We start from the raw sequence: 11,356 nt of genomic DNA, 5'->3' as shown, positions 1-11,356 counted from the left end.
GGCTATGCTTTTCATAGCATCGGCTATAGATTTTTGATAATAAAATCTGAGGTGTCCGACATGCATGTTGGTACGATTATGGAGTCAAATGATGCAACTTTCTTTGAGGACATATTTCCTATGAAGGATATGTCGAGTTCATCAAATCAGGAGATACCTACTCCATCTAGTGAGGAATTCACTGTAATTCCTGAACCCACCATTGCGATGGAACACGTTGAGAATCCTGTTGAGGGTGACAATGGAACTCCTGTGAGGAGTAAGAGACAGAGGACTGCAAAGTCCTTTGGTGATGATTTCATTGTGTACCTCGTGGATGACACACCTAGAACTATTTCAGAAGCCTATGCATCTCCTGATGCTGACTACTGGAAGGAAGTTGTACGTAGCGAGATGGATTCCATCTTAGCTAACGGTACCTGGGAGATCACTGACCGTCCTTATGGGTGCAAACCTGTAGGATGTAAGTGGGTGTTCAAGAAGAAGCTTAGACCTGATGGTACGATTGAAAAGTACAAGGCATGGCTTGTGGCCAAGGGTTATACCCAGAAAGAAGGTGAAGACTTCTTTGATACTTACTCACCCGTGGCTAGACTGACCACAATTCGGGTGCTACTATCACTGGCTGCCTCACATGGTCTTCTCGTTCGTTAAGACAGTTTTCCTCAATGAAGAGTTGAAGAAGAAAATTTACATGGATCAGCCAGATGGTTTTGTAGTACCTGGTCAGGAAGGAAAGGTGTGCAAGTTATTAAAGTCTTTATATGGCCTTAAACAAGCTCCTAAGGAGTGGCATGAGAAGTTCGAAAGAACATTAATTGCTGTCGGCTTTGTAGTAAACGATGGTGACAAGTGCGTGTACTATCGCTATGGTAGGGGCGAAGGAGTTATTCTTTGTCTGTATGTCGACGACATATTGATATTTGGAACCAAACTTGATTTAATCAAGGAGGTTAAGGATTTCTTATCTCGCTGTTTTGAGATGAAGGATCTAGGATTAGTTGATGTTATCTTAAACATCAAGCTGTTGAGAGATGAGAATGGTGGGATCACACTGCTTCAGTCTCACTATATGGAAAAGGTCTTGAGTCGTTTTGGGTATAGTGACTGCACACCTTCTCCAACTCCATATGATGCTAGTGTGTTGCTTCGAAAGAATCGACAAATTGCTAGAGATCAACTGAGGTATTCTCAGATTATTGGTTCGCTTATGTATTTGGCGAGTGCCACGAGGCCTGACATCTCTTTTGCTGTGAGCAAGCTGAGTTGGTTTTTGTCAAAACTGGGAGATGATCATTGGCATGCGCTTGAGAGAGTTATGCGCTATTTGAAAGGCACCTCGAGCTATGGGATTCACTACACCGGGTATCCAAGGGTACTGGAGGGTTATAGTGACTCAAACTGGATTTCTGATGCTGATGAGATAAAGGCCACAAGTGGTTATGTTTTTACACTTGATGGTGGCGCTGTTTCCTGGAAGTCTTGCAAGCAGACCATCTTAACGAGGTCAACTATGGAAGCAGAACTCATAGCATTGGACACTGCCATTGTTGAAGCAGAGTGGCTTCGTGAACTCTTGATGGACTTACCTATGGTTGAAAAACCAATACCCCCTATCCTGATGAACTGTGATAATTAAACTGTGATCGTCTAGATAAACAGTTCGAAGGACAATATGAAGTCCTCAAGACATGTGAAGAGGAGACTAAAATCTGTCAGAAAATTGAGGAACTCCGGAGTTATTACGTTGGATTATATTCAGACGTCGAAAAACTTGGCAGATCCCTTCACAAAGGGTCTATCACGTAATGTGATAGATAATGCATTGATGGAGATGGGTTTGAGACCCACCGCATGAGTTGTCCATAGTGGTAATCCACTCTATGTGATCGGAGATCCCGTGAAGTAGAAGTGGGAGACAAGCTGTTGGTCAGCTGGGAGGAGAGTATCCCTATATTAACTATCCCACTCCGTGAAGATGCAATACTCTCCTGATCTGCATGGCAGGTTGATACTTATCTTAATGTGTTCCAAGTGGCTTATTCGGGTAAACAGAGATGTTGTCCTGCAGAACATCTTCTGAGGAACACACCTATATGAATTTGACTGTTAACGTCGCAGTCTGTGAGAATTGAGTGTTCTCTAATAAATTCATGAAAAGGCCCTGGAGTGTGACGTATATGCTCCATCCGCAGGGAAGCCTTGCGGCAGCCAAGTATCGGTCAAGAATTTGTGTGAAACTAGTCTCGCAGAAAACTTGTAGTTCAAGGCATAGTCCATTATTCAAGTTGTGATCTAGTGTAACATAAATCTCTAAGTGGAAGTTTAACTTCACAGTCTTTACTAAGCACCGGTATATAAACAATATTTTGGAACTAAAGGATGAGATGTGCCAATGAGACTTTGTGGGGGATTGTTGGAATTTTGCTAGTAGGCCTTGGCCCAAAGCCCAACTAAAATTCTGAAATTCTCTTGGCCCATTCATGCACACATGTGAGTAGAGTGAGTGAGGCTAAAGTTTAGTCCCACCCCGAAAGTTGAGAGAGAGTTGCACCTTTTTATAAGGTGAGTTCTTCTACCACTTGTATGAGCATGAGAAGAAAAGACCTACACGCGCGCTCCTCCTCCTCGCCACGCCACGCCATGTCACGCCTCGTCACGACACGCCGCGGGTTGCGGGATTGAACCGAGCCGAGGACAGAGCTATGCACGTTGTCTATATTTTTGCTGCTCGGAAAAATTAATAATTAACGGACGTGTTAATTACTGAACCGTTTCCGATTCTTTTGGATCGTGACGACTCGGACGTGGGGTTTATTCCCACGACCTACCCGACCCGCATTATATAGTCAGGCAGACGTCTACCCTAGCCGCCGCCGCTTCGTATGGTTTCTCATCACCGTTCCAGATCATTGCGCCGCCAAGCAAGTCTTCTCCATCCCTCCTTCCGGCGTGCACCGCGAGAAGGGACAGCAGGCCTCCGGAACCCCGCCTCTCGTGATCCTGTACGGGAGAGGGGCGATCAGGTTTTTGGGGAGCGCACTCGCGCGACTGCTGGCAGCGACGACTTCGCGAACGACGACTTCTTTCCTGACCTCGGCAACCTCGTCCTCGACGACATGGGTGACAATGTCAACGCCGGCGGTGTTGCTCCCGCTGCACCGTATGTGATTCTATCCTTCCTGTTCGAGATCGTGGTAAAATTCATGTTTCTAATATGTGCCCTAGATGTGATCTGTTCATCTGCTATGCTAGTTCACATGATTAGTTTAATCTCTGTTGATGTAGTTATGATTTATCTTCTGTTTATTCGGATTAAATCTCGTAGTAATTTGCTCATATTTCCAACATAAATGTCTACATGATGTATACTGGGATGACGAAAAGGTCAATAATAAGAGCACAAATGTATATACTTCAGGTGCTGGCGCCCTGACTCGATGGGTGTGGACGCGAGTATACCACGTACGACTGCAGTTCGTGGCCAGTATGTACGCCTGCCCTTTTGACAAAGAAAAAATAACTGACCCAAATAAAAAATCCAGTCACTTTACCACTAGCCAGTCCCGTAAATTAAGCTATCCCTACATTTTAGGGTTGAAATACTCACTTCTGTGAGCAGGCATTTTGAGGGCCGAACTGGCCAACTCCATAAAGGCCTTTATTTTGAAAAATAAAGATTCAAAAATTTCAGTTTTAAAAAATTCTGAAAATAAATACACAAGTATGCAAGGATGTGAAGTGTACTATGTGCCAAAAATTTGCCTTGAATTGCGAGCTGCACAAAAAAAATTAAAATCATGGACTTTGAAGATGAAAAGTTATATGCTAAAGGCCCCAGATTTTTTTGTGTGTATATCTCATTTTAATGTATTTCGGTCTGAAAATTTGCGCATATGTACAATATTCATCTAGGTATATGTGTATTTTTTTGCAGAATTTTTTGAAGCTGGAAAGTTTGAATTTTGAAGTTTTCCAAATAAGGTTTTCATGGAGCTCGGTCTTCGTTTGGCATTTTCGCACTTCTCTCATTAACATGTACTATTTCAAGAATTTCCACAGGACGCAAAAGTGAAATAATTTACCACATGCATTCATATGAATTTTGAGACAAATTTGCAGAGACGCAAACTAGACGATCGACCGTACACCCACACGTACGTTGATCGATCTCCAAATACGAACTCATTTACAGAGGTGGTATGATGACGGTAGCATGAAGCCACAGGTCGCTCTTCCTCTTCGCCGTGATCCCCAACGCCTCCGCCATGTCCAGCTCCGTCGTGCCGCCGGGGAGCTCCCAGTCGAAATGGAAGAGGAGGCTAGCGAGCGCGAGCTCAATGACGGCGAGCCCGAACGTGATCCCGGGGCACATCCTCCGCCCCGCGCCGAACGGCACGAGCTCGAAGTCTGTCCCCCTGAAGTCCAGCGCCGCCACGGCCCCCTCCTCGAACCTCTCCGGCCGGAACTCCTCGGAGTCCGAGCCAAAGGTCACCGCGTCCCGGCCGATGGCCCACACGTTGACCAGCACCATGGCGCCCTGGGGCACGTCGTACCCGAGGACGCGGCTGGCCTCCCGGCACTCCCGTGGGAGCAGCAGCGGCAGCGTTGCGTGCAGCCGGAGCGTCTCCTTGATCACCAGCCGCAGATACGGCAGCTCTTGCAGCGACTCCTCCCGAACGCGGCTTTGCCCGGCGAGCGCGCCGCGCACCTCCGCCTGAGCCCTCCGGAGCGCCGCCGGTTCCCGCATCAGCTCCGCCATGGCCCACAGCAGCGTCGACGCCGAGGTCTCGCTACCGGCCCCGAAGAGATCCCTCATCATAGCACGGACGGTCTCGATGGAGAGAGGCACACCGTCGCCGCCGCCGTCCAGAAGCACGTCAAGGATATCCTCTTCTTCCTCGCGGCCGACGCCCGCCGCCTTCCTCGCGCGTTTCTCCTTGATGACGGTGTCCATCAGCCGGGACATCTCTCCGAACACCGCCTCCACCCGGCGCGCCGTCCTGCTGAGTGCACGCGCGAGGCGCGACGACGGAAACAGGTCGGCGAGGCTGAACCCAGCGGCCACCCTGACAGCCTCATCCAGGCACGCCAGGAAGGCTTCGCGGTCGGTGATCCGGTCGCCGACCATGACGCGCACCACGGCGTCGACGACGTACGTGGTGACGAGGGAGCTGACGTTCACAACGTCCCCAAACGCCGCCGCGGCGGTCACGGACGCGACGAGGGCGGCCGCCTCGGCCTCGCGCGTCCACCGAAACGACCGGACCCGCGGCGCGCCTAGCAGCTCCGTGGCGCAGAGCTTGCGGACGCGGCGCCAGTGATCTCCGAGCGGCGCGAGGGCGACGCCGAGGCCATCCTTGGTGAGCGTGGCAAAGGTGTTGGTCCTCGGCCGCGAGGCAAAGGCGGCGTCGTGGGTCTTCATCACCTCCCTCGCCGCGGCCGCCGACGAGGCCACGACGACGGGGAGCTCGCCCATGCGGAGCAGCATGAGCGGGCCGTGCCGGAGGGCGAGGTCGCGCCGCGGTGAGGGAGCGCGCCCACGACGTGGTGCATGCTGCCGATCACCGGCAGCTGCCACGGCCCCGGAGGCGGGTTCAGCGTCAAGCCACCATACTTCTTGCGACGCCGCCTGAGGTCGAAGACGAGGAGAAGAGTGAGAAGCAGGATGGCACCGGCCAAAAGCAGGCCATGGTTCTCGTGGTTCCCCGCCATGGCTATGGCTTGGAACCAATCGGTCTGGGTTTATGTAGGAGCTAGCAGATGTAGCTGTTGCTCTCAAGATGGTGAGGTGATGGATGCCGTTTGAGAAGCTAGCAGATGCTTGCTAGCTCCGTTCCAAAACTTGAGTTTGTCACTTGTTTGTTAGTTTGAGTATGCCGTTTGAGTATGCATCATCAGATCAATCATTATTCATAGTCTTATTTGTTAGTTTGAGCTTGTCACTTGTTGCATCTCTTTGAGCCAACCAGATACGAGTTCACAAATGCTCCTCAATGCTACCGATACGAATTCGAAACGATCGCACCACACGTATATATTGTGTCAACATAACTACACAAAGATGTTTTCTTGTATTCATGATTTCTTCAACAATCACAGCTTCAGGGTCTCGCATCCGAATCCAGCAGGATGCAGTAGACGCCTAGAAGATGTCGGGGTTGCGGTGCCCAGATATGCCACTCCGATGATCCGACTGCGCGAGATGCAACGACAGCACATAGTTCCTATCCTGCAACCAAATGCAACGCAAAGAGCTGATGAGCAAAGCAAAGCCTGTAGTGGAGATGATATGCAGAATAAAGCGATACGTTTTCGGCGAGTTTTGCATACCTCTAGCGCCTTGATCTGCTGCTGGTACTTGTCGACGATCTCCTTGAACTGGGACCGCTCCTGCACCATGTCCTGGTAGTCCTTGAGCCGGTTGTGCTGGATAAGAAAGGCCCTCTTCAGGACGCCGTTCTGGTGTAGCAGGCCTCCCAGCATCTGCTTCAGTATCTTGTGCTCCTGGATGGATCGAGGACAGATGAGCACATTGGTATTTCCAGAGTAACATCCCAGAAGTAACATGGGATTTAGCAGTATCATGTATCAATTGGTGTCTTATGGTTGTGATTTACTGTCAGTGTCTGAACTTGGACTAGCAAAATACTTTGTCATAATTATCAACAGGGCGTGTATCAATCAACGGTAGATGCATCAGTTACCTCACGCATTTTCTGCTTTTCATCAGGAGTATTGCAGTCTGCGGCAGATTTGTCGAACAATTCAAGTATCCTGAAGGCTCGATTCTTGGCGTCGATCAAATCTGAAGCAGCTGACATCTCCTTGACAATTAGCTCCGCCCATTCAGTGCCGTTTCTCAGATTATTCATCTTCATCACCGGGACATCAGATGCCACTGCGATTAACAATCATCGACATATGAACAACTTGAGTTAGACAGTATGGACATCGTAAGATTAGTATTCGTCTATATCACCTGACATAATCATCAGGCAACATGAGGAAGAAACGGCCAGGTTCAATTTTGAACAATATTCATAATGTCGTGCAACCATACCGCCAGATGAGGCCGCATGAGCATTGGTCGGTGCTGAACCCGACGCCAAATAATCCTTGAAGCCTCTGATTGCAGCATCCAAGACATTTCCCGACGCTTCGAAATAGCCTCGAAGAAGCTAAAAAAAATCCCCAGAATAACCCATTAGATGCCTACTGAGCAATACTGTATGAACCAGGGTTCTCAAGTCTCCACCATGGTGACATGAACCAATGTTATGTCAGGATTCAAGAAAACCTCGGCCTAGATGTTTTCCACCAGACAACTTTGATACACATGCTACTGTTTCTTAGTTCAATCCTTTTTTTATTGCTGAATACTTATTTCAGTCATCATCTCTGAAGATCCAAAGTAGCGGGCAATCTGTCGAGGCAAAAGTGTGTAGTGGTCAAATGATCCCACAAAACAGAGGAATAATCCTCATGGGTGATTCATGACCTCCTTCCGCGAGAGAAATGGCCGTGGATGATTCTTCCGAATTACATCGTCTACAGCTTGATGATTGGTCTTCGCGAGCCCTCGCTGACGACATCGAGGCAGGTCGTGGTGTCCCGGCTCAAGCTCGAGCGCTGCCTAATCTCAGGGGGGTCGAAATTAAAAAGCCCAACCAGCGAACCCACTTCCTCTCCTTCGTCATTTCTGCCTTCGACAAGGTCCTTAGAAGCCCTTGCTGGCGACGCCACAGCAAGCTGCGATGTCCCCTTGAGCTCAGTGTTGTGTTGCTCTCTTCATAGAAAATCCACCGATCCAAACAAATTTTCAGTTGCCCGAGGAATAGCATATCCATTTACCTTGATGAACTCTACTACTCCCCTGTTTTTATTTACTCTCCATATTAGCTTTGTCTTAAGTCAGACATTGTAAACTTTGATCAAGTTTATATAAAAGTTTGCTAGTATTTATAATACCAAACCAATACAACTGGAATCATCATCGAATATATTTTCAAATCATATGTACCTTTTAATGTAAATGTTCAAATAGTTTTATATAAACTTAATTGGTTAAACTTTATAAAGTTTGACTTTTGTAAAAGATATTTATGCAGAGTAAATAAAAACAGAGGAAGTATGATTGATCTACTTCCTCAAAAGGGGGTATGGATAAACAAGGCAGGGGCCTGCCTTCCCTTTCCAGACTTTTAAAATAATGGTTTTTTCTAATTCTCATGTACCTCAAAACGTGAATCGCGTCGGTCAATTTTCGTGTCAGCTCCAAGGTCGAAGACGGTGGCGCTAGGGCGAGAGAAGCAGATTGGGGTGAGAGGGTATGCGGGCTGGCCGGAAAAGTCAACTGCTCGGGAGGCTAAGAGGGATGGCCGAGGGTGATGACGCGGAGGGCGGAACAGCGGGGCGATCGCCGGAGCTCCGCCGGCCGGCCGTGGTGGCAGCAAGCTGCCCGGCCTGCAGTGGATCGAGCGACAGGACGATTGGAGATTGAAGACAACAGTTGCAACGTGATCCTGTCCGTTGGATGGTGATCTGACTGTCAAATTATTTTACCGACGCTGATTTTACTTTTACCTGATGACGGCTCTCTCAGAATAAATTTGGATCAGGATGTTGTTTTTTCCTCAGAGAAAAGTTTCATCAGGATTCAACCTTTTTCAGTTGATTCGCGAGGGGATTTTGTGATCAATTTAGTCGGTGTTGTACATGATCTACTAAGAATCAGCAGAAGTAAAAGCAGAAGAAACATAGGGCGCAGCGGCCAAGGTACGTACCTGCGGGTCGGCGCCGGGGAAGATGAGCTGGAGCGCGTCGACGGGGTCGAAGTCCATGCTGACCCCGAGCTCCGCCACGTCGGCGGCGGCGGACGGCGAGCATCGCCCCCTCTTCGCGTTCAGCGGCGGGAGCGCCGCGAAGGGGTCCTCCATGAAGGCCTCCGCCCCGCGCTTCCGGCAGCCGGCCACTTTCGCCGTCATGCTTGCGGCGAGGTGTGGAAGAGAGATGCAGGGAGGGGTGGCGAACTGTGTGATGTGGTGGATCGATGCGTGCCGGGCGGGGTCGTGTTTATATCTCTTCTCTATCTCTACGGCTGGTCATAGTGGGAGTAACATAGATAGTAACATAGATGCCACATAAGCAAAATTGGTGATGTGACAAGTAGTTAATGAGGAGAGAGGCAAATAGAGTAACATAATATGTTACCATCACATAGCGGTTTCCAATGCATAATGAGTCTACAAAGTAATAAATGAAGGCAACTATGTTACCACACCTATGACACTACCCACTATGAAGGTAGTAACATAGACTAGTAACATATGTATGTTACTAGTCTAAGTTACTCTCCACTATGACCAGCCTACTACTAATAAACAAGCAAACAAGAACTTCGCTAAGTACACCCGGCAATTTGTCCCACACAATTATACCCGCACATCTAAATCTAACAGCCATCATTCATTTGCTGCCTGTACGGTGTGGACCTAAGAAATACCCTTGACTGACCGTGCTCCACCTCCAACACCCCCATCCACCCCCTACAATCATGCTGTTCTCCTGGTAAATAAGGAAACAAAATAATTCGTGATCGCACCATCGCACCACGCTGTTCTCCTGGTAAAATAAGGAAACAAAATTAATTCGTCATCGCATCGTCGCACCATCGCCAACGTCATCGCCATTGTTGCCGAGCATCCTTCCCCGAGGTCGCCAGGGCAGCGACGCCACGGAACGCCCAGCAAGGTCGCCAGGGCAGCGACGCCACGGAACGCCCAGGACCCTGCCCTCGCGGCGTGGCATCCCATCGGGAGATCCCCACTGGTACAGCCCGCCCTGCCCGTCGCAGCCAGCCGGATATACGCAGCTGTAAAATTCTTCTCTCCACTTTAGTCTAAACTTCTTCCGTGGCCTGCTTCTTCCTTTGACCCGTTGCAGCAATACTCGAAATTGTAATTTTTAGAATATATATAGTTCTAAAATATACACATGTGCACATCACAATACTACACATCTGTAGCGATTTCCAGCCTAACTGATACATGCATCCTATGTTCTAGACCTGGTGTGAACTAAAATAGCCATTCATAATTTAGATTACATCTAGCTGTGGGGATAAAAAATATAACTTCATTGTCCCAAGTAGATACGTCAGGATAAAGAATAGAAGTTAATTTCCGCACCAATAACTCACAAATTCTGTACCTGCCAAAGCAACATTCTATGTTTGCGGCTCAACAGCAGGGCCAATATCATCTTCTGCCTTCTGTCACCGTGGAACTGAACAGGAAGGCCAACCACTGAGAGTGGTCCTGCAAGGGGACCTGTCATTACAAGTTCCTATTAATAACGTAAATACATCTTTGATGAAGCACATTATCAACTTCCCAATTTTTTATGATAACGTGTAAGCACATTATCAATTTCCTACACACTGACTTAGCAATTTTCAGCTTTGTTTTCTGTTGCCTCGAGGCGGTTAGTAAGTGCATGTGTAGCACCTTTCGTCTAGGCGCTGCATATGATAGTGTAGCGCCTTTCGCCTAGGCGCTGCACCATTAGGGGTGGGGCCAGGCCTGGCTCCGGGGTGCCACGCTGTCTAGATGTGTAGCGCCTGTGTGCTAGGCGCTGCATAGTGTAGTGTAGCGTCTAACTGTCGGGCGCCATAAAAAAAGGTCAGTTGGGTGAAATTTTTTTCAAGACAGTTCAGTTTGTGAATTGATTTCGTCCTTAGGTCAAAACAGTAATTTCTGCATAAACCTGGTTCCACGAGCTTACTCACGTGAACAAAAAATGCAGTAGAAAAAATACCAGAGAAATTAAATTTCTGAAATTTTGGGGGTTCAGACCTGGTCGACCGTTCTACTCACCTGAGAAGTTTCATAAATTATTGACACCCGTTGTATTTTTAGTGAAGAGTCGAGACCTTACAATCTATTTCATCATTTTTGCTCTGACCATGACAGATGTCATTTCTTTATGATATTCACACGCGAGTACACTGAGTCCACTATGTATGTTAAACAAAAGATTTTTGCTTTGTTTTTCTAAAAAAAAAAGTTGATTTTCGTTCTAATGGGTGTGCATGTAACCATGTTCCAAGAATTCTTGACCAGATCTCAAATCTGAACTTTGTTTTTAGATTTGAGCACTTCAAGTTTCATGCATTAAAATATATTTTCTTTTGGCATAAATCATAATTCCAATCTTTTGTGACACCTGGCATAATTTCTACCTATATTATACTGAAAGGAAGAAGCGTTTCTGCCCGTCCATCTTGCATTTTGGAGAAAATCCCCTACCCTTTCTCCAAATCAACCCGCGTTCTTGTTTTAAGTGAGTCTAGAAA

At 47.8% G+C, this 11,356-nt stretch overlaps 1 protein-coding gene and 1 pseudogene across 1 annotated transcript; both read right to left on the bottom strand.

The window, feature by feature from the left end:
- Positions 1 to 4,189: 4,189 nt before the first annotated feature.
- Positions 4,190 to 5,715, bottom strand: LOC119334009 (annotated as a pseudogene).
- Positions 5,716 to 6,012: 297 nt separating this feature from the next.
- On the bottom strand, positions 6,013 to 9,541 carry LOC119334008. The gene is made up of 6 exons (XM_037606689.1): positions 9,517 to 9,541; positions 8,787 to 9,100; positions 7,064 to 7,181; positions 6,708 to 6,901; positions 6,334 to 6,507; positions 6,013 to 6,232 (listed from the first exon to the last, which is right to left on the bottom strand). Exons 1-6 carry the CDS (start codon positions 9,539 to 9,541, stop codon positions 6,146 to 6,148), a joined length of 912 nt encoding a protein of 303 aa, XP_037462586.1. The 3' UTR covers positions 6,013 to 6,145.
- Between the last annotated feature and the right edge of the window lie 1,815 nt (positions 9,542 to 11,356).

The sequence above is a fragment of the Triticum dicoccoides genome, chromosome 7A (assembly GCF_002162155.2).
Source record: "Triticum dicoccoides isolate Atlit2015 ecotype Zavitan chromosome 7A, WEW_v2.0, whole genome shotgun sequence".
NCBI classification, from domain to species: Eukaryota; Viridiplantae; Streptophyta; class Magnoliopsida; order Poales; family Poaceae; genus Triticum; species Triticum dicoccoides.
The sequence above is the reverse complement of the archived record's forward strand: the minus strand, read 5'-3'. Positions and strand labels throughout refer to the sequence as shown.